At 40.3% G+C, this 24,311-nt stretch overlaps 1 protein-coding gene across 1 annotated transcript in view; it reads left to right on the plus strand.

The window, feature by feature from the left end:
• Positions 1–24,311, plus strand: part of EXT2 (exostosin glycosyltransferase 2) — an 89,827-nt gene that overhangs the window by 45,885 nt on the left and 19,631 nt on the right. Inside the window, exon 9 of the mRNA XM_063289650.1 lies at positions 14,731–14,920. Coding sequence (XP_063145720.1) covers positions 14,731–14,920 — 190 coding nt within the window. The remainder of the gene's footprint in view (positions 1–14,730; positions 14,921–24,311) is intronic.

Raw genomic sequence — 24,311 nt, forward strand, 5'->3', positions numbered from 1 at the left:
GGCTCGTAGAATGTGGCCATACCACTGTAAGCATTTTCCCCACATTTTCTGTTATTGGTACAATGCCCATCTGCTGCTGGATTCTATCATTGCTGACATGGTTGAGAGGGGAGACGGCTAATGACCAATGCAGCATGCGCATCTCCATGGCATATAAGGGTGCTCAGCAGTTTTTGTGGTTGGCCAGCACTCAGTGCCATATAGTGCTACCGGGCAGACCATCATTCTGTTCACTTTTGATTTTAGGTGAATTGGCATGTGCCTATCGCAGAGCACTCCAGTGATCTCCTTCCACTGCAACCTTATTGCAGTCACCTTCATGTGCACTTCCTCATTAATGCCGCGATCACTTTGCAGATGGGATCCTAAATAACAGAAGCAGTTTGTTTTTACTAGATCTTTGCTGCTGACCTGCATACTGGAGGTGCTCAGGCTAGTCTATAGATATTCAGTCTTCTTGATATTGAGGTGCAAACCGAATTGGCTAAGACAGTTATTCCATGTCTGAACACAGTGCTGCAGTTCTTCCCTGGTGGTAGCTATGAGCAGGACATCATTGGTATAGAGCAAGGCCCTGAGGGCACTGCGATGTAGGTCTCGCGTGATGGTATCCATGATGAGAATGAACAACAATGCTGAGCCTTGGTGCATGCCAACTTTCACAGGAAAGCTGTTGGAAAGGCTGGCAGCGCATCTCACTCAGCTTCTGGTATTAATGTAAAGCATCTAGACCCATTTTATGAATAGCTCAGGCACACCATGGTCATGTAACATGTACTTTATCAGCTGATATGGAACATGGTCAAAAGCTTTTTCTGGGTTGAAGAAAGCCAGGTGTAATGACTTCTTCTTTTCCCTATGCTTCTCCATGAGCATGCGAGCCGTGAAAATAGAGTCAGTGGTACTCAAGCCTTTAACAAAGCTGCACTGGTTGATACTGATTTCAATGATGTCATGGCAGCACTGGTTAAGGACCCGCTCAAAAATTTACATTCTGTGCCACAGGCGGCAGATTGGTCAGTAGTTGGAGCAGTCTGCTGGGTCGCCTTTATTCTTATAGAGGGAAACTGCGATACTCGTGGTCCATTCAGCAGGCACATGGCCAGAGTCCACAATGGCATTGAAGAAGTTTGTCAGCTGGTCAGCTGCTGTGCCACAAAGTTCTTTCAGCTTCGAGACATCTGCTGGTAGATTGTCTGGGCTAGATGCTTTTGAATTCATGCCACTGATAGCTTTGGTAACCTCTTCAGGTGTAATATGCAGGACTGGGCCAGCGTTATCTGAGCCCTCAGGAATTGATGGGTGTGGAAATTCGACATTAGAGATTTCATCAAAGTGCTGCTTCCAGCATTTCAGGATTTTGAGCTTATTCTGAAGTTGCTGTCCATTTTTATCCTTAACACACATATAGTGTTCAATGTCTTTTGCAGCCTTTTGCGCATTTTTGCTAGTCAACAGATGTTTTTCTCGCCTTCCTTTGTGGCCAGTTGTTCATATAAGTCCTGGTAGTGATTGGCTTTGGTCTCTGCGACAGCTTTTTTTTTTACTGTTCTTGCAGTGATGTACTTTTGCCAGTTTTCACTGGTCTTCTGCAAATACCAGTTCTTGTAAGCCACCTTCTTTTCCCATACTTTCTCCTGCACTTGCTCCATCCAGAGCCACACCTGCTTGTCAATTTGATCTCATAGTGCCTAAGCTTATTCTTGCAGCACTGGTAATGGACTTGCAGAGAGCAGTCCATGTGGCGTCAATTGAACCTGTAGTGATTGAAGGAAATGTGATGCGGTTAATAATGACCGTCTTATGGTCTTGTAGCTTCCACCACTTTTCTCTGGACCCATTGTGCTGCCACCACTCTTTGCGTACTTGCTGATATTCTTATTGGCAATGAGCATCTTGGGTTGTGGGGTGAGGCAATTGGATGGAATGACCTTCACATCCATAATAGTGGGGAAGTCACATTGCATGAGGACAAAATCAACCTGGCTGTTATGGTTGCTGCTGGCCTAGATGACCAAGTGGCTGACGTACTTTTTGAAAAACATATTGGTGATGACAAGGTCATTTGCCTTGGAAAAGTCCAGGACTCACTGTCTATCATCACTTCTGCCACCATGACAATTGTAGCCTTTCTGAACATGTCCAACATGTCCGTTTAGGTCGCTGCAGAGAAGCAGCAAGTCTTCTTGTGGGTATGTAGATACACAATCTTGTAGTTCCATCTAGAACTGTTCTTTTTCTTTTTCATCACATTTAGTTTGTGGGGCATAGGCCAAGAAAATGTGTAATCAATGGGCAGCAGCATCAGTGACAGTTAACTTGAGGCAGTCGGAGTGTCAGCGGACCTCAGCAACATCTCTGCTCAGATCATTGCTTACTATGGTAGCCACGCCTTTGTTGTTGGACACACCATGGCAGATTTGTTTGTATCCTTTGATGCCACAAGACTTTTGGCCTTTCCAATGTGTCTCTTGTATGCACACAATATCCACCTTGCATCGCTTTAGCTTTTCTGCAAGCTCATGGCTGTGTCCAGTCAAGGTGCTGATGTTCAGTGTGGCAGTGCATAATTGTGAAGTTTGAGCTAGCTTCTGTATCTGGTTCCGCCCTTGAATCAGTAGCCTTTGCTCATTTGTTGCGGAGGTCAGGTGAGGCTGATGAGTGTTGCCTCCAAGGGACGCCCTAGCATTGTTCATCATTGTATATGGCTGTTGATCCATTAGTTGCATCTTCCAACTGGCTTTCGCCTGAGCCTGCTGTTGGTTGGTCCATGTTCAGCTCAGCACCACCCTTGTCAGAGGGCAGTTTCCAGCGGCACCAAGAGGGAGGAGTGGACTTCGCCGCCACCAAGCAGTTAGGTAGAATGAGAAACAATCTATCTTGCAGTGAGATAATTAGACCATGAAATACAGCACATATTTTAAATAAAAACATGTCATCCCGTTGTTCCTTTGCAAGTGATAGGGTTGTATCCAGTACTGAAATGGTAGGATTGATGTTGGTGTATTCTCATTCTCCATGACTCTATCTCTCAAGATATATATGTATGTTGAGAGAGAGATCAAGTGAGCGCATAATTTATTAAATCAAAACAGTGTAATCATTTGACATTCCACAGATACATAAAGTAACCAGTTTTTATTTAACTGTAATTTATCCAGAACAATAGAAATAATATTACCCATTTAATTGTTCTTTGGCTGATAATCAGTATCCTGGTGGATTTCATCACTGATGAAAAAACTAAAGATTAGTCTATGTTTCTGAAAATGATTTCACAATTCAACTAATTTTACATAAATTGTGGAATTGGTATTACCACTGTTTAATAAATCAGAACTTTTCGAAGATAAAACTTGCCTGGATAAGAGGGCCTAGAAGATCTTCCTTCACAGAAAGGTCATCATGTTATTAAAAAAGAGACATCTCATAGTAGTTGTAGCTGGTCAGACCAATGAGATAGTTAAGCATTGTTTCTTTTCAACATTGGCAAAAGAATCCTAAAGCAATGCTGGTGAGAGTGATATAAAAATATTCATATGTGATGGGTTATACTTCTACACTTTGATTTATGTTAAAACAGTATAGTAAGTAATTAAACAATGTTTAGTGACTGCTCTATGTTAAAATCAAGGGAGTACTTACACTTGTCAGTTTATTTCATGCTTAGGAAATTTTCTATTATGAGCTAATGTACAGAATGTTCAACTCAGTCGTGTCATGGATAATTTTGAGTTTTAACAGATAGCGTAAATTTTAGTTTATGCACCACTATTTAATAATCATCTGGGGAATGACTGCATTTAATGGACTTCCATTTGTAGATCATTATCATAAAGCAAACTGCTGGAAGACAGAAAAATGAATCCCTGCTAAATGAAAATACACATAAGTTGTATAAAATTGAATCATGTGTAAAGTATCGGAGAATAGCGGAGACTGATCAAAGTACATATTAACATGGTTTTGCTACTGGAGCTAGACTGGTCTGTGTTTGTGAGCCTCCTTAGAGAGACTGAACCCACATGTAAATACTTCTTAAGAAGGAGAAACAGATTATAAATGGATGAATAAATAAATAAATATAAAAGTCAATCAGTCTTGGGGTGGGCCCATATTAACCTTCTGTCTTCTGCTGAAGCCTGAGTTGTCCACTTGGTTTTTCCCCTCTAGGTTTCATTCCACCTGGCAGTGCACCTTCTGTTGCTTGCAATGATATTTAAGGCCAAATGTAATGTCTTTAATATGCTGACTTAGTCTTACGAAGTAGTTTTTGCTTGTCTTGCAAAACTGTCTGAACTCTTTTCCAGCCTTGAGGAGGCATGTGTGGGTGTGTGCATGTCTGTATTTCTGTGTATCTGTGTGTTCTTGTAGATTTAGCATTCCGAAGTTTGGATAATATGCCATATTAAGCCAGCATGATTAGATCAACCTATTATGTTAACTATAACTTTAAGAAAGCATTTTGGAGAAAAACCGTAGCATTTTGGGTGTTACCATGAAGAAACCTAATTTACTAGAAATTTGGAAAAGATTTTTCAGTTCATCAAAAATATTGGGCTTTTCAAAGATGCTTTCAGGGAGAATTTTATGTCATGCATTGCTATGAGCTTGTCCCATATGTTGTAGAATGGTCCGTGGAGACATATTTATTGCCTTATTGCTTCCCCTCCACTTTTGGCTAAGATGTAGCCTAATTATATTGTATCAGTTAATCTGATATACTGAACTGGTTTTAGCTCTCTTGATACTTCAGTATATAAGTTCAAACATTTGAAATTTTCAATTATTCTTATAACTCACCCACTTAAGTGGGTTGGATAATATTCTTTTCATGTTTATAGGTCAGACCTGAAAATTCAGGGTTTGAGTAGCTCAAATACTTGCTTTTTGAAGTTCCATTGCATTGATTTTAAATAAGCCCTGTATAAAGTTGAGACTAATATCAGTTAAATTAAAAATGTGAATTATTTCTGTCAGTCTCATCACAACCTAATAAAGTATATGTTTAGGCAACTGAATATAGAAACCAAAAATTTAATCAAGTTACTTGCAGCAAAATTGCATAACTAGCTAGAAAGGGTGGTGGTGGTGGTGATGATGATGATGATAGTGGTCTTGGAAATAGTAGTAATAATTTATTTAATTCTGCTTTCAATACAAAGCATCTAAAAACAGTTTATAAATTTAAAAAATACACAATAATATATTACATGCACACATACACAGAGACTGAAAAGGAAGTGGCAGGGAAAATAAAAGCAGAAACAAAAACCATACCTCCAAAATTCATATAAAAGGTACAGAAGAGATAGGTCTTCCATAGGCAGGTGTAATGTAATATAAGTGACTCAGAAATTTTAGGGGAGAGAGCACTATAGGGTATAGGTCTACCTCCAAGACAGTCTGCCCATAAGTACCTAGAAGATCATACTCTGCAATTCTAGTCATATGCAGTAGGACCTCCCCAGACAATCTCAAATGGGTCTGAAATAATGAAGGCAGTCCATCAGGTGTTCTCATCCCAAGCTGTTTAGGACCTTCTATGTCATAAGCAAATCCTTGACCCTGCCTTGGCTACTAATTGGCAGCCACTGCAGTTGTTTTAATTGCACTTAGCTGGGATCTTCACTCAACAGCTTATCCACTATATACTGCACCACCAAGGGTAAGCCCATATAGAACATATTATCCTTCTCAAAATGTAACCATAACCGTACACGCGTAGCCCGCCCGCTAAACTTACAGTGTGGGAAGCACCCCAACTGTTACCTAAGCTTTTAATCATGTATAGGAATAGAAAACATGCTTTGGGATTGTTATTTTTGTCTGACATGTGACACCATTTATGAAAATGACATACTGTATAAAGAAATAATTGCTATTGTTTGGTTTATATGTTTTAAAAACAACATTAAGTATAAGTTCTTTTTTAAAAAAAAAATCTTATGTCTACTAATTTGATAAGGAAAGAAAGTGAATGAGAAGAAAACACGACTTAACCCTAAACACCTCATAAGCAGGATATTAACTTTAGCAGAGAAATTAATTATATGCCACAGCTAGATATGAACTTAATTTCTCATCAGATTAGCAGGACAAATATGGATTCACTCCAACATTATGAAATGCTGGTGAAAATAAGAAATACACATCAAGGCAGAAAGGTTTAAATATTTTTGTGGCATAGTGAGTTCCATTACTGGTTGCATCTTACTCTGTATATAAAGTAAAAACGTATGTAGGTAGTCCTCGACTTGCGATGGCAATTGGGACTGGAATTTCCATTGTTAAGTGATGCGGTCGTAAATCTCTGCAGTCCCAAATGCTGTCATTAACTGAATCCCATGGTCATTAGGCAAGACAACTTCCTACCGGCTTCCCACAACCAAAGTCAGTGGGGAAGCCGGCAGGAAGTTGCAAGTGACAGGCCTGCAGGCAGGTAAGTGGCTGCTGCAGGGTGGGAGAGGGAGCGAGAAGGTGTGGAGAGGTTCAGGGGAGGATGTGCAAGGGTATGAGGAGGGTTTGGGAGGGTGCCAGGGGGTGTGCAAGAGGTGCTGCAAGGAAATGAAGGGGTGTGTGAGAGGTGCTGGACAGATCAGGTGGGTGCGAGAGGGTACATAAGAGGTGCCATGTGGGTGCGTGAGAGGCATGGGTTGGGGAGAGTGCAAGGGGGTGCTAAGCCCAGACCAGGGAGGGTACACAAGGGTGCAAGGGAGTATGCGAGAGGCGCCGTGCAGGTCAGGGAGGAGGTGCATGAGAGGTGCTGTGCGGGTCAGGGAGGGGGTGCAAGAAAGGCTCTGTGAGGGTCAGGGAGGGTGCAAGGGGGTGCGGCAAGGGTGCAGCACAGGTTGGGGAGGGTATGTGGTGGTGCACAAGTGGCCAGCACAGTGCGAGCAGAGGGGCTGGAGAGGGTGTGTAGGTGGGGGAGACTTACCCCCAGAGACTTGTGACCTTCTCTGCTGGTTTTCCCATTGACTTTCTGAGGAAGCCGGCAGGGAAGGTTGCAAATGGCAATGACATGATCACGGGGTGCTTGGCAACTGTAAGTGCAAACAGGTTGCCAAGCACCCAGGTCGCAATCACGTGACCATGGGAGTGCTTGGATGGCCGGAACTCTGAGGACCGGTCATAACCACCATTCGTTCAGGATTGACGTCACACTTTACGACTCCATCACTTAGTGACGGAAGTTCCGGTCCCAATTGCCATTGTAACCCAAGGACTACCTGTAAGTTGATAGTTATTAAGCAGAATATGGCCAGTAATAATCTCTTCTGGGTCTTTTTACTTGTATAAGAGTTTATTCCACCTGTGATCTTTCTGTTAGGTATCAAGCTATTTCCACATTACTAATTGTTACTTAAGAATTACTTGTTATTCATCATTGTCATAAACTTAATTACTTCAACTATTATGGCTGAGCTATTTATATCAGAAAGATTACATTGAAATTTTCAGAAGAAATGAGCTGATTATATGCCACATTATAGTCCCACGTGATTCTTGTATTCTTTTTTCTTGCTGATATGCTTTTCACTTTCTCTTTCCCTCTGGAGTTAGGTCCAGTCTTTTACTTTTGAGAAACGAAATAGTACTAATTCCTTTATTGGTTTTTAAATAGATTTATTTTGCCTGCAGTTGAAAGAGAAAAAACATTTTTTTTCACCAGGTCTTAAAATAAATTGTTAATAAATAGAAAATTTATGGAAATGTGACCCAAATGAGTTGTTTCTTGTGGAGCTGTGTCTTTTTCTTTTAATCTCACCAAAGATAGGCAGGTTTCCCAACCTGGCACTCAGGTTCAGATTCTAGTGCTTTGGCTTTTTTGCTCTCTGCAGAAAGGAGATACTATCAAACAGCCAGGAATGGCAGACCATGCAATATGAGATCATTATTGCAAAGTTGACACTTGCAACTTGTTATGGCTCGTGCATAAAACTGATTCATAATAAGAGGTCTATCAGTCTTGAGTTACTGTGGTTCATGTAATGAATATCAGCTAGTTGATGGTGGCAAAGAGGGAGTGGGATAGGATTGCCTTAGCCATAGCTGAATGTCAGCACTTTGTCAAAGAAAGTGATGGATGATTACATCATGAATGCCAGTTGCTTTAGTGGGAGTTAGATGAACATTCAGTTGGGTCTGTTGAAGGACTGGATATCCCTGAAACAAATGGTAGCTGTCACATTTCCATTTTTGTGAAGAACTATCGTTAGGTCACCATCAATTTCATGCCCTGTTTCTATAATAGTGATTTAATTAGGCTTCTGTTGAGATAATTACCTGCATTGTTTGCCTTTCTTCAACAGAAGTTTAAAAGACCCAAGTAAATCATGGAAGTTTGAATTTGCTCAATTTCCTGCAGAAGGAGAGGTCAAGAGGTCCCAGACTGTAGACACACTTTTCAGGCAGGCAGCAGGGGGTTGGCTCTTAATGGTGCTTCTGCCATGCCTAAATGCTCTTTTGAAATGTTACTCTCAAATGAAGAAACTTGATTTTTGAAGAGTTCACTGTTGGGTGTCACAAAGTTGAATGTATTCTTTCATTTTTTCCCAAGTTCTGAAGAGTTTTTACACTTTTTTTCTGACTAGAAGATATTACAACCCAGCTAGGCCTGTGCAAAATATATTTTCAATGAGCATTAATGTGAATAAAGCACCTCTCTTCAAATAGTTAAAGCAGCTGTATCTTTTGCAAGGCTTGCATAGTTGCCTCAAAAACTGGCTCCCATTGTTTCCTCATGTTTCCTTATGAAAATGCTCCATCCAAGCAACTGCTAACATGGGTGGGGCAGTGTATTTTCAGTTCATTCTACTGCCAAATTAACAGTGAGTCTATTTAAGGGAGGCTTTTGAGGTGATGAGTATTGCTGCATTATTTCTTTACTAATGAAGTGCTAGATCAGAGTTCTATTATGTTGCTTTTTTGGTATTTGCTTGTATTATAGCAACTTGAGATAGGCAACTGGTTCACTCCAGATGTTTTGGATTACAGTTCTCATAAGCTGCAGCCATGAAGGCCAGTGGTCAAGTATGATGTAGTTCATAATCCAGAGCATCTGGAGGCTAGGTTTCTACTGTAGCATTAGCTTTTGCTGTTTTCTTTTAATTGATCTTGGTATTTTTAATTAATAGTTGACTTTTATGAGGTGAAGAAGAATATAGAATTATAGAGCCTGAAGGAGCTTCAAAGGTCAACAGTTCAAGCTTGGTTATGCAAGAAATTGATTACTCTTCAGCTAATGAGTGGCTACGTTCTATTTAAAATTATTAATCAAGAATTCAACAACAATTAACAAAGAATTCATAGACAGCTGTTCACCATCAAACAAGCCTTACTTTCAAGATGTTCTTCCTAATCTTTAATCAAATGTCTGGAACATCACAAACCACTTCCTGTTCAGGAAAATACACTTCTGGAAATTGATAATCCAGTCCTGGAATGCTCAGATCATCCTGTTCTAGGGATAAGCCATGGAGTTCTGCACATAGCTGCAGCTGTAATCATGCGGACCATATACCAGCATTGAAAATGAGGATCTAGTCATTTATCTTCTAAAGCAAATTATTTTACATATTCTATGCATCTTTTAAGGGCCAATATGCACATTTAAGCCTTTGGAGATTAGGAGCATCTGTCTATCCTTGGCTGATCTCAGAAGCAAAGTAGTGTCTGCTCTGGTCAGTTTTTGGATGAAGGACCACTGGGTAGTTACAGAACTTTTGGTTAGACTGGGAAATTGAAAACTCTCTTTCTATAATACTGCTGAAAAACAAAAGTAGCATAGATGCAATTACCAGGAGTAGAGATCTACTGGAAGGCATCTTCTCCTTGACCATTTTATGCACAGTCACCAAAATACATTGCATATCTGTCCCTTTTCAGACTCTACTGAATTTAAAAAAGGAGGGATTGCGTAATTGCCCTTCCATTTTTTTAAAAAAAAACAAGCCTTCCTATATATTACAGAGAGAAAGAAAGTGGGTTAGCAGAAGAAATATGAAGATTTTTAAAGCATGTTGTATCACCTTTCCATCGGTCTGAAGACAGATAGCACTATTCAACTCAACTGAGAGCCAGTTTGGTCTAGTCGTTAAGGTTCTGAGCTAGAAAACAGTCTGTGAGTTCTAGTCCTGCCTTAGGCATGACAGCCGGCTGGGTAGCCTTGGGCCAGTCACTCTCTCTCAGCCCAACTCGGTGCAATGTAGACTAGCCTCCTCGTGGTGCACCCCGGGCAACATGACTTGTCATGGCTAAATAGTCTACACATCTGGCTGCTGGACCTCAGAAGGATTTCCCAGCAAGAAAAAAAGCAGCATGAACACCAAACTACTATGCCATACAATTAAAACAACAACAATAAAAAACTATTCAACTATTCAAGTTACTGCAATTTTCTTATAATACAATTTGTATGTCTTCTTTGTCTTCTCTACATGTGAACACTGTCATGCACTTTGGAGCAGAACCCAATGTAATTTGAGGGATTTAATATGGAACTGAAATTCAGGGAGATCTCATATATTAAGCAAAGTGATTGAGTTGCCCAGATCTTTTAGATCTGTGTTTTACAGTATTCTGTATAACTGTGACTTTAAACAAGAAGTGAAAAACCTTTTTGGCCAACTACAATTTTTGTAGGGTTTTTATAGAGTCCAGATTCAAGGAACCTCATTGCTATATCTGCTTTTTCAGTGCTTATGTTGTTGTTTATTCGTTTAGTCGCTTCCGACTCTTCGTGACTTCATGGACCAGCCCACGCCAGAGCTTCCTGTCGGTCGTCAACACCCCCAGCTCCCCCAGGGACGAGTCCGTCACCTCTAGAATATCATCCATCCATCTTGCCCTTGGTCGGCCCCTCTTCCTTTTGCCTTCCACTCTCCCCAGCATCAGCATCTTCTCCAGGGTGTCCTGTCTTCTCATGATGTGGCCAAAGTATTTCAGTTTTGCCTTTAATATCATTCCCTCAAGTGAGCAGTCTGGCTTTATTTCCTGGAGGATGGACTGGTTGGATCTTCTTGCAGTCCAAGGCACTCTCAGAATTTTCCTCCAACACCACAGTTCAAAAGCATCGATCTTCCTTCGCTCAGCCTTCCTTATGGTCCAGCTCTCGCAGCCATATGTTACTACAGGGAACACCATTGCTTTAACTATGCGGGCCTTTGTTGTCAGTGTGATGTCTCTGCTCTTAACTGTTTTATCGAGATTTGTCATTGCTCTTCTTCCAAGGATTAAGCGTCTTCTGATTTCCTGACTGCAGTCAGCATCTGCAGTAATCTTTGCACCTAGGAATACAAAGTCTTTCACTGCTTCTACATTTTCTCCCTCTATTTGCCAGTTATCAATCAAGCTGGTTGCCATAATCTTGGTTTTTTTGAGGTTTAGCTGCAAACCAGCTTTTGCACTTTCTTCTTTCACCTTCATCATAAGGCTCCTCAGTTCCTCTTCACTTTCAGCCATCAAAGTGGTATCATCTGCATATCTGAGATTGTTAATGTTTCTTCCAGAGATTTTAACTCCAGCCTTGGATTCCTCAAGGCCAGCTTGTCGCATGATGTGTTCTGCATACAAGTTGAATAGGTAGGGTGAGAGTATACAGCCCTGCCGTACTCCTTTCCCAATCTTAAACCAGTCTGTTGTTCCGTGGTCTGTTCTTACTGTTGCTACTTGGTCGTTATACAGATTCTTCAGGAGGCAGACAAGATGACTTGGTATCCCCATACCACTAAGAACTTGCCACAATTTGTTATGGTCCACACAGTCAAAGGCTTTAGAATAGTCAATAAAACAGAAATAGATGTTTTTCTGAAACTCCCTGGCTTTTTCCATTATCCAGCGGATATTGGCAATTTGGTCTCTAGTTCCTCTGCCTTTTCTAAACCCAGCTTGTACATCTGGCAATTCTCGCTCCATGAACTGCTGAAGTCTACCTTGCAGGATCTTGAGCATTACCTTACTGGCATGTGAAATGAGTGCCACTGTTCGATAGTTTGAACATTCTTTAGTGTTTCCCTTTTTTGGTATGGGGATATAAGTTGATTTTTTCCAGTCTGATGGCCATTCTTGTGTTTTCCAAATTTGCTGGCATATAGCATGCATTACCTTGACAGCATCATCTTGCAAGATTTTGAACAGTTCAGCTGGGATGCCGTCGTCTCCTGTTGCCTTGTTATTAGCAATGCTTCTTAAGGCCCACTCAACCTCACTCTTTAGGATGTCTGGCTCTAGCTCACCGACCACACCGTCAAAGCTATCCCCGATATTGTTATCCTTCCTATACAGGTTTTCTGTATATTCTTGCCACCTTTTCTTGATCTCTTCTTCTTCTGTTAGGTCCTTGCCATCTTTGTTTTTGATCATACCCATTTTGGCCTGGAATTTACCTCCAATGTTTCTAATTTTCTGGAAGAGGTCTCTTGTCCTTCCTATTCTATTGTCTTCTTCCACTTCCGCGCATTGCTTGTTTAAAAATAATTCCTTATCTCTTCTGGCTAACCTCTGGAATTTTGCATTTAATTGGGCATATCTCCCCCTATCACTGTTGCCTTTTGCTTTCCTTCTTTCTTGGGCTACTTCTAGTGTCTCAGCAGACAGCCATTTTGCCTTCTTGGTTTTCTCTTTCTTTGGGATGTATTTTGTTGCCGCCTCCTGAACAATGCTGCCAACTTCTGTCCAGAGTTCTTCCGGGACCCTATCTACTAAGTCCAGTCCCTTAAATCTATTCTTCACCTCCACTGCATATTCCTTAGGAATATTAGTGAGCTCATATCTAGCTGATCTGTGGGTCTTCCCTAATCTCTTTAGTCTGATCCTAAATTGTGCAAGAAGAAGTTCGTGATCTGAACTACAGTCAGCTCCAGGCCTTGTTTTTACCGACTGTACAGATGTCCGCCACCTTTGGCTGCAAAGGATGTAATCAATCTGATTTCGGTGTTGTCCATCTGGTGAAGTCCATGTATAAAGCCGTCTCTTAGGTTGTTGGAAGAGAGTGTTTGTTATGCAGAGTGAATTGTCTTGGCAAAATTCTATCAGCCTGTGTCCTGCTTCGTTTTGTTCTCCCAGGCCATACTTACCTGTAATTCGAGGTGTCATTTGACTGCCCACCTTAGCATTCCAGTCTCCTGTGATGAAAATAACATCTCTTTTAGGCGTGTTGTCCAGTAGGTGCTGCAGATCCTCATAGAACTGCTCTACTTCAGCTTCTTCAGCATTTGTGGTTGGGGCGTATATTTGGATCACTGTGATGTTAGATGGCTTGCCCTGAATTCGAATTGAGATCATTCTGTCGTTTTTTGGGTTGTATCCAAGCACTGCTTTAGCCACTTTACTATTAATTATGAAGGCTACTCCATTTCTTCTGTGGTCCTCTTGTCCGCAGTAGTAGATCTGGTGGTCATTTGATGTGAAGTGGCCCATTCCAGTCCATTTCAGTTCACTGACGCCCAGAATGTCTATCTTTAATCTTGACATCTCACCAATAACCACATCCAATTTGCCCTGGCTCATAGATCTTACATTCCAGGTTCCGATGGTGTGTTGATCCTTAGAACATCGGATTCGCCGTTCACCACCAGCACCGTCGGCCGCTAGCCGTCCTTTCGGCTTTGAGCTAGCTGCGTCATCACGTCTGGGGCTAGTTGAGCTCATCCTCTGTTCCTCCCCAGTAGCATTTTGACCATCTTCCGACCTGGGGGTCTCATCTTCCAATGGTATACCGACATATCTCTGGTTGTACTGATCCATTTAGTTTTCACGGCAAGAATACTGAGGTGGGTTGCCATTACCTTCCCCAGGGATCGCATTTAGTCTGACCTCTCTGTCATGACCTTCCCGTCTTGGGTGGCCCTTCACGGTTTAGCTCATGGCATCATTGAGGTGCTCAAGCTCCAGCACCACGACAAGGTAACGATCCTTTGCTGAAGTTCAGTGCTTATATAATTCTATTATTTTTGTCTTTCATCATGCCTGTACATTAACTAGGAATGGAAAAAGATATTCATAAATGTCTTCTGCAATTCCATCTTACTGTGCTAATTGCTCCTGTATCCTGTGTTTGGTTATATTGGCAGCATAGAAAAATTAACCTTTAAAGCATTTAGAGGATATTCTTGGTAAAGCCAAAGGACACTAAATAAGTTTGAAACTTTGCTTATTTTCTTTTGTTGTTTTACTGCTTATGTGGTTAATATTTAGAACCATGGAACAACTCTATTTTTGTTGAAGTTAATGTTTTTTCTTTCTCTATAGGACAAAGAGGGACTTTCCCTTTTATTTGTGCCTACTTTCTGCCAGGTTTATGAAATTGCCTCACTTTATTTCATATTCCTCCAAAATTGTGGCACACTGCTGCTTATTGGCCTAGTTTTAATTAATATACAATCTAAGCAGCCATTTTAGAAGAGAGATGTCAGCCAGAAGCCACCCAAAGTAGCTAATTTTTTTAAAACCCTCTAGTGTGTCTTCTACTAATCTTTCTTTCAACTTTTTTTCCAGCTTATTTAAATATACTTGATGGTTTGCTCATGAACTAAAAATATATAAAAAGTAATGTTTAATGGTCTCCTGTTTGTCATAGCAAAAGCTCTTGAAAGAATTGTTTCTTTGGTTTGTTGTTTGGATCAATTAAGATATTCATTAAAATGATCTCCTCTGTGTCCCTGTTTTGGAAATTTTCTCCAGTTACAATTAATCTGACCTTAGTTTGATTCTCTGTGTTTCATTTTTCAGAAATGGAGCAGTGTAAGCAATCCACTGTTTCTCCCATTGATCCCACCCCAGTCGCAAGGCTTCACTGCTATTGTCTTGACGTATGATCGTGTTGAAAGTCTCTTTCGAGTGATCACTGAAGTCTCAAAGGTACCAAGCCTTTCCAAGTTATTAGTTGTTTGGAACAACCAGAATAAAGTTCCACCAGAAGGTAAGTCAGATAAAGACCTTAAAAGTGTTGGAGATCGCTTTTAACTCTAGTACCAGTGGACTAAATTCTGAATGAGGAGAAGATACACTTTTGAACTGAAAACGAGAATGCTTCTAGAAATAGAAATAGATTACACAGTGGTGTGTGTGACAATTCCTGGCAGGAAAAAATGGCTGCCCTCATTTTATGACAGGAATTGGAACTATATTTGTTAAATGCTTGAAACAGCCCATTGGATTGGCTCACTCCTTACCTTCATTTGTAGTAGGAGTGCTTATTTTTAAAGCTTCTAAAGAACAAATGATTCTGACTGTCCCAGTTTTGCCTGATAATTGAGATCATCAAAAGGTTTTCTTGTGAATTCTTGTAAACTGAATACTTACCAGACAGTGTTCTCTGTCATGGGAACATTTTTCCCAGTCATGCTCACTTGACAGTTACACATCCAGGTAAAGACCTGCCTATTTTCTGAGAATTTTAAACCTTTCTAAACCACTGAAGGGGGAAAGTGGGGCAGAACCTGCTGTCTTCTTGTGTTTACCACATTTTTATACTGCTGTTTTGTAGGCTGGAATGTTTTCTTGAGGAATATTTGTCAGACACCAACACTGATTTATTTTAGGCATCAGGCTAAAATGTCTTTATTTCTCTGCCTTCTAGCAGGTTTTTTTTAAGCATTGTAGAATAGCTTCAACTTGGTGATGATTTGCTGTTTGTATTCTGTCATTTTAACAGTTATTTGCTGTATTGTTGATTTCCTCTTTATATCTTCTTTGTATACTGCATGTAGGCTATATAGACCTTTTTAAAAATAAATAAATAATATATAAATACTCAGGTTTCCTCAACTAGGCAGCTTCCATGTCACTGATAGATGAAAATGATAAAAATTCTAGTCTACCACATCTGCACATAGCTTGGGAAATCTGAAGTATTTTAGTGGCTTCTTGCTATTACTTCTGTACTGCTGTGTGTTCAGTTTTTACTAGCTGAACTTTCAATGCACCCACGTTAATTAATAGCAAAATTGTTATTTTCATGTAAGATTTTGCTATTTGCTGTGTTGAAAATATTGCCCATTACAGTAATTCTTAGAATAGCCATTTGTTGGCTGCTGCTGCTGAAAACATCTGAACTTGTTGGTGTGAAAATAATTGGCCTTGAAGGTCATAGGTTTGTTTCTTATTGAGATTTAGTTACCTATAGGTACATATTTTAATAATTTTCTTATGTGACCGCCAGCTACCCCCTTCATCTGTGTATTTTTAACACTTGGATAGCTTGTGGAATCTTTTGGTCTGCTGTCGAAGGATTTAATTTAATTTGTTTTAATTCAAATGCATACAGTTCATTCCACCTAGCTCTTTGGTTGAACAGCAGAAGTTGGCTTCACTAAGTCTTTCATTCAGTCTGTCTCTTATAGCTCCTAATCCTTGGACTTCAAAGCTTCTACCATTTATAGCCTATTAAACCCAGGAAGTTTCTGATGGATTAGGACAAGGAATGAGTTTGAAGTTAGTAATGCACACCGCTGTCAACGATAAGGTCTTGTTTATTACCCTATGGTAGTATCTGCACTTTTATGGCTATTTTCTTTTAATTGGTAATAGTAAAGCTGGGACTGTTAACCTGGTTGAGTATCAAAGCAGGGTATCCTGGCTGTTGCTGTATAAGGAACATATTTCTGACCTTGAGCAAATCATATCTGGATTCTGTTGTTCCCTGTAGTTGTATTTTTGCTGTGCATAGATAGGACCTATAAGCAGATATCAAAGGTAATTTCACTCATCATGGCCTACAATAAATTGCATTTGGCTACTGCAGTAGTAGCGATAATGCCTCTTAGCTTATCCACACACTATCATACTGCTGCTCTATTATGGCCACGTAACTTTATAAATAAAATTTCTGTGTTTTTAGTGCTTAATTATAATCAAGCTGTATAGTAAAAATATGTGTGCAAGCTGTAGGCAAAATTATAAAAAAACAAAAAATTAACTAATGCTAGTGTTCATTGGAATAGGTAGAGGACAGTTTAAAGTCACGTTGGTATCTTCATGGCCACTAGATAGTTTCTGTGTCTCCTCTGTTTCTGTAAAGCAAATGTGATCATGTTATATATGATATCAAGACATAACAACCTAATCGTACAAAAATTTGGTTTCCATAGGTCACAACTATTTTGTGCAAACTCTAGATTTCTTGCTTTGTCATTATTAGTCATTAACACTCTTGAGGAAATTGCAGGTCTTTCCCATCAAGAAAGATAGCAATGACAAATTTATTACTTGTTCTTAGAAATTTATTTTCCATTCTTTAAATCATTTGCTGCATAAAAATTAAAGTTAGAATAATTTATATTTATCATTTCTAGAGAAAGGGGAAAGATAAAAGAACCCATCATTTTCAGATGGTTTGTTGATTACAAGCTAGTTTCCAAAGCAGGGTAGAAATAGCTTCGTTTCTTTTTGCAGTCCATCCCATGGCAAAATCCTACCTCTCAGAGCATTCATTTTTTCCATGTGGAAAAAGGCAGAATTTGAGATAGGAGGATAGCAGCTTTTGTGAATGATACAGTAGATTCTGGCTGTGATATTGCCTAAGTTCAAATCATAGCCTAAGTTGTTATTAGGGACTTGGCATGCTTGCTCTGTGGTCCAAAGCTCAAAGCAAACACTCATGTTGCATTGTTGATGTTCTCTGAGCTTTGTTTTGGGGTTATAGACATTTAATAAACTTAGTAGTCAGCATCCTCAGTTTGTGAGTTTTGAGGAAGTCAGATTTGTTGATTGCTTAACACAACTGTTAGTAATTTATGATGATGATGTAGGAGAATCCCTGGTCCTGTAAACTGTCTGTGTTAGAGGCACTCCATCTCATATTCTGCATTTTCAAATGCCTTCTAACTGAGTGAGCTGCTGCATTCTGTACATCACAGTTTGTTCTGGCTTCCTCTCTATTATGAAATTGTGCAGCCAGGTATTCTGCCTAGGCGCCAAACTCTAGCTTCTTTCCTCCTTGAGAAGTTCTCTGCAGATGCATGCCAGCCTCTGCAATGTTGTGGCTATAGTGTTGGACCAGGACCAGAGAGACCCAGTTTCAAATCCTCCTTCAGTCATGGAAATTAACTGAGTGGCTTTGGGCAATTATCCTCAGATCAGCCTGCCTGGCAGGTTTGTTGTTGTACATTTGAAATAAAGGGACATTCCTAAGTAATCTGGTTTGAGCTCCCATAGAAAGATGGAATATAAATCTAATAAATAAATAACAGGAGCCCGGAACCACAACAGTTTGGCTAAAGATACATCATTTAATGTTATTAGGTGACTTCACTGAGTTTGAGATCCTCGATAATTGGGGAAGCAGTAGGTTATTTTCTTTTTTAATAAAAATGATTTATTCTTTCTAAGTTTGCTAATTTATTTAATAATTTATTGGCTGCCTCAGTCACCAAAGCAACTCTAGGATTGCTTTATTAAGAAAGCAAATCCCTCTAGGGCAGGAGGGTCTTAACATGGGTTCTGTGGATAGATTTCAGGGGGTCTATGAACTTGGATGGGAAAAAAAATACAGTGTTATTTTCATTTGCTTCTGACTGAAATTTAGCTTGTCTTCTTACTGATTTTTATTTATTTATTTTCTATCCCGCCTTTATTATTTTTATAAATAACTCAAGGTGGGGGACATATCAAATACTCCTTCCTCCTCCTATTTTACCCACAACAACAACCCTGTGAGGTGGGTTGGGCTGAGAGAGAGTGGCCCAAGGTCACCCAGCCGGCTTTCAGGCCTAAGGCGGGACTAGAACTCTCAGTCTCTTGGTTTCTAGCCCATTGCTGTATTAATAAAGAAGTATGTAGGTGTGTGTGTTGTGTGTGTGTGTGTGTGTGTGTGTAAATATATAAATAAATACATTTTGGTAACTTTATTTGAGCATAATTTCTTTCCTTTGTAATACAGTCTATATCTAAGTATATTATTTTATGCAATTAAATACATTTTTTGTGAGGAAGGGTCTGTAGGTTTCACTAGACTCTCAAAAGGGTCTATGGCACAAAAGAGGTTAAGAACCCCTGCTCTAGGGCAGGCATGGAAACAGATACTAGAGGATATCTGCTAGATACCAGAGGGTTGAGGATTTCTAATAAAAATCTTGTGACTGATTAGATAGTCTAGATCAGTTTCCCATTTTTGCAGCTTCCAGGTATGTAGACTCTCAGAATTCTCAGAAATGGCCATACTGGTTAGGGAATTATGGGAGTTGGTCCTCATTTTTCAAAGTTACCAAAGTTAGGAAACAGTCTAAATAATATAAGGAATAGGTAGCATAAAGCAAGGAAACTCAGAAGGTACCCAGATTCAATTCTAATTACAGAATATTGAGGTTCTATCCCAGTGCCTGGAGGTTGTGTGGGCCTGGAGGGAGAGGAACTGTCTTCAACCCAGTCTTATGAAAACTATGTAGCTGTGGTAATAGCTGTGGATATTGGGGACACCTGGTTCTAGGGATATTCCATCTTTGATCTTGGATGGGGTTTGCAGTTCCACATTCAAAAGTGATGCACAATCTGGGAGCCTTCATGGACTCACAGCTCCTGCTTGATGGGCAAGTGGCATCTGTGGCCAGGAAGGCCTTTGCACAGCTTCATCTTGTGTGCCAGGTGTGCCCTTTCCTGGATTGGGAGACCCTTCAGACAGTCACTTATGCCCTAGTTACCTTGTTCCTTGACTATTGCAACATGCTGTACGTAGGGCTGCCCTTGAAGACTACTCAGAAGCTTCATCTGATCCAGGGTGCGGCAGTAGAGGCAATTATGGACATGCCTTGGTATGCCCGTGCAATAGCTCTATTCTGCAAGCTTCACTGGTTGCCCATTTGCTTCCAGGTGCATTTAAAGCTGTAGACTTCAGCAATTCATGGAGCGAGAATTGCCAGATGTACAAGCTGGGTTTAGAAAAGCAGAGGAACTAGGGACCAAATTGCCAATATCCACTGGATAATGGAAAAAGCCAGGGAGTTTCAGAAAAACATCTATTTCTGTTTTATTGACTATTCTAAAGCCTTTGACTGTGTGGACCATAACAAATCGTGGCAAGTTCTTAGTGGTATGGGGATACCAAGTTATCTTGTCTGCCTCCTGAAGAATCTGTATAAGGACCAAGCAGCAACAGTAAGAACAGACCACGGAACAACGGACTGGTTTAAGATTGGGAAAGGAGTATGGCAGGGCTGTATACTCTCACCCTACCTATTCAACTTGTATGCAGAACACATCATGCGACAAGCTGGGCTTGAGGAATCCAAGGCTGGAGTTAAAATCGCTGGAAGAAACATTAACAATCTCAGATATGCAGATGATACCACTTTGATGGCTGAAAGCGAAGAGGAACTGAGGAGCCTTATGATGAAGGTGAAAGAAGAAAGTGCAAAAGCTGGCTTGCAGCTCAACCTCAAAAAAACCAAGATTATGGCAACCAGCTTGATTGATAACTGGCAAATAGAGGGAGAAAATGTAGAAGCAGTGACAGACTTTGTATTTCTAGGTGCAAAGATTACTGCAGACTCTGACTGCAGCCATGAAATCAGAAGACGCTTAATCCTTGGGAGAAGAGCAATGACAAATCTTGGTAAAATAGTTAAGAGCAGACACATCACACTGACAACAAAGGTCTGCGTAGTTAAAGCAATGATGTTCCCTGTAGTAACTTATGGCTGCAAGAGCTGGACCATAAGGAAGGCTGAGCAAAGGAAGATAGATGCTTTTGAACTTTGGTGCTGGAAGAAAATTCTGAGAGTGCCTTGGACTGCAAGAAGATCAAACCAGTCCATACTCCAGGAAATAAAGCCAGACTGCTCACTTGAGGGAATGATATTAAAGGCAAAACTGAAATACTTTGGCCACATAATGAGAAGACAGGACAGCCTGGAGAAGATACTGATGCTAGGGAGAGTGGAAGGCAAAAGGAAGAGGGGCCAACCAAGGGCAAGATGGATAGATGATATTCTAGAGGTGACGGACTCGTCCCTGGGGGAGCTGGATGTGGCAACGACTGACAGGAAGCTCTGGTGTGGACTGATCCATGAAGTCACAAACAGTTGGAAGCGACTAAACAAATAAACATGTTATGACCTATAAAGCCCTACATGACATAGTATGGCCTATCTGCTGCGGTTTCTGCCCAGCCATTAAGGGCAGACATAGTGGTTTCTTTGATTCCTTTTGTTAAACAATGGCATCTATCAGAACCCACCTGTCCTCTAGAAAGAAGTTTCCCCTAAAATCCAGATGGCTCCTACTCTGTTGGTGTTCCAAAGGGCCATAAAGACTGGCTGTCCTCCCAGCCCTTAAGCTAGGGTGGCTGAATCCTCTGCTGGATGTTAGATGTTGGTGGATGTCTTGGGTGTCTGTCAGGTTTACCATATTGTTTTTCTTGTTTCTTTTCTAGTTTGGTTTTATTATATGCTGCTTAAGGTAAAGGTAAAGGTTTCCCTTGACGTAAAGTCCAGTCATGTCCGACTCTAGGGGGCGGTGCTCATCTCCGTTTCTAAGCCTTAGAGCCGGCGTTGTCCGTAGACACTTCCGGGTCATGTGGCCAGCATGACGACACGGAATGCCGTTACCTTCCCGCCGAAGCGGTACCTATTGATCTACTCACATTTGCATGTTTTCGAACTGCTAGGTGAGCAGGAGCTGGGACTAGCAACGGGAGCTCACCCCGCCGCGCGGTTTCAAACCGCCAACCTTCCGATCGGCAGCTCAGCGGTTTAACCCGCAGCGCCACCGCGTCCCTATATGCTGCTTATTATGTTGTTTTTATATTTTCTGGTGTATTGTGAGGCATCCAGAGTCATTTGGGCAGCATCAAATTGAATAAAATAAAATAATACCATAGTAGATATGATATAAACAGTTAAAAGAGCCTTAGAGGTTTGGAGTTATTCATAAGTTATGTGTGGGCAGACTTCAAGCTACATGTGGCCTTCCAGCCACCATTTTGCAGCCCCAAAAGCACTCCCATATTTCACTGTCAAAAATTGGTGGCAAATTTTATTTTTAATAAAAAGGTGCAGCATGCATATGCTCAGCCTCTACTTCATTTAACACATTTCTTTGCATGGGATACATCGCTGCAAACCTTTGAGGAAAGAAGGAAATAACACAACAACAACAACAACAACAACAATAATAGAAATGAAATTTGGCCTCCAGATCAAAACAAGGTCATCCCACCCCCACCCATCCAAGGAAAAGCTGTTGCAAACTTCTTGTCTTAAAACAATTGCAGCAGTACTTCAGATATAATAAAAAATTAAGTCATTGCCTTTCCTATAAACTTGTGAAATTGATCAGTTAGGAAATGCTGAGTTTAGTCATTTCATTATTGCCTCTTTTGTTTCTAGTAGATCCATTTTTTTTCTAGCTAGTCTACTTTTCTAAAATAATCTAGAAAATTTGTGCCAAGATTTCCAAGGAAAACAAAGGTATCAACTTGTATGAACAGAAAGCTGAGACATCTAAGGTCCTCTGAAGCAACGAATTGAGAAGAAACAATCACAAGGCACACACTCTGCTTTCTCCATCCTACTTCATTCAAGTTCCCCTGTTAATTTACTTTTGATAAGGGGAAGCAGGATGAAAAAAGCTTTGGGGACATTTTTCTTAGAGAGGACAGTCTGTGCACAGTCATTTCCACAGCAGTTTTGGGGCATAATGATATGCTAGTGAAAGGAGACCTCATAGCCACCTTTTTTTGTCTCCTTGCCCAAGAGTAGTCTAGAGTAAAAGTAGTCTAGTCTAAAAGTAATCTGGTCTTCCTGCCCTAATTGTAGCCTAGATGTAGATTGTATCACATAGCTTACAAGAATGTTACGTTTACTAGATATATTTACTAGATACATGCTTTCCAATGTTCATTCCAGAGTATTTGTGAAATGTTTGAAACATACTCTCACATTCAGTATGTATGTAAGGAAGAATTGTTGGCTGTTTTCCATACGAATACCTCTAACTTTCTATGTAAGTCTTTTTTTAAAAAAATGTGGTCCAAATGTCTGCTTTAGAAATATTGGAGCAGCTATAAATATCATTAGAATTCTTTCAACTTATCCTGTAGTTTCCATCATCATTTAAAGTTCATGAAAGTTAGGCAGTGTGGATATAAATGTCTTCATAATGCTCCCCTACTCTTTAATAGAATGTGCACGAAATAAAAAAATATATTCTGGACTGAGAACAAAACAATCTCATTTGAAACATTTGGTTGGAATAGTTTAAAGGGGTTATGTTCTGACAAAAACAAAATTCAAAAAGTTTTGAGTGTTCTGCATAGGGAACAGAGACCAGCTCCTTGATCTTTCCTTTTTCTTCTTAGGACCACAAAAATAGATGGAGTGGTAATCCATGATGATTGCTACCACCCAAACTACAGAAAGTAAGAGAAGAGGGTGGTTAAAATAATACTTTAAAAGGTTTTAAAACAATAAAAACAGTTACGCATGTTTTTGCATTCTGCCTACACAAATAGCTATACAACAGCCGAGCAAAGGGGCAGTGACAATAGATTCATTCATCCCAGCCTGTGAAAAACAAAACAAAAGGCAAAAAGATTCTTCTTGAAATAGTGGCTCAAGGCTTTTTAATAATACTTTTCAGTAATTATAAAACAGTGGTAAGTTTCCTAGGAAGGCAGCAATATATTCATATTTCCTCACTCTATCCCTCCCTCTGTTCTCAACTAGTTCCAGCCAATGGAAGGAGGGATGCAACCCACTTGTGCTGTTTTATTGGTGAATACACTCCCTAAGGCTCTTTGCCTTGAAGAAATTTTTTTTTATTGACTGTTCTAAAGCCTTTGACTGTGTGGACCATAACAAATTGTTGCAAGTTCTTAGCAGTATGGGGATACCAAGTCATCTTGTCTGCCTCCTGAAGAATCTGTATAATGACCAAGTAGCAACAGTAAGAACAGACCACGGAACAACGGACTGGTTTAAGATTGGGAAAGGAGTACGGCAGGGCTGTATACTCTCACCCTACCTATTCAACTTGTATGCAGAACACATCATGCGACAAGCTGGGCTTGAGGAATTCAAGGCTGGAGTTAAAATCGCTGGAAGAAACATTAACAATCTCAGATATGCAGATGATACCACTTTGATGGCTGAAAGCGAAGAGGAACTGAGGAGCCTTATGATGAAGGTGAAAGAAGAAAGTGCAAGAGCTGGCTTGCAGCTAAACCTCAAAAAAACCAAGATTATGGCAACCAGCCTGATTGATAACTGGCAAATAGAGGGAGAAAATGTAGAAGCAGTGAAAGACTTTGTATTTCTAGGTGCAAAGATTACTGCAGATGCTGACTGCAGTCAGGAAATCAGAAGACGCTTAATCCT

Source organism: Candoia aspera, chromosome 1, assembly GCF_035149785.1.
Source record: "Candoia aspera isolate rCanAsp1 chromosome 1, rCanAsp1.hap2, whole genome shotgun sequence".
Lineage (NCBI taxonomy): Eukaryota > Metazoa > Chordata > Lepidosauria > Squamata > Boidae > Candoia > Candoia aspera.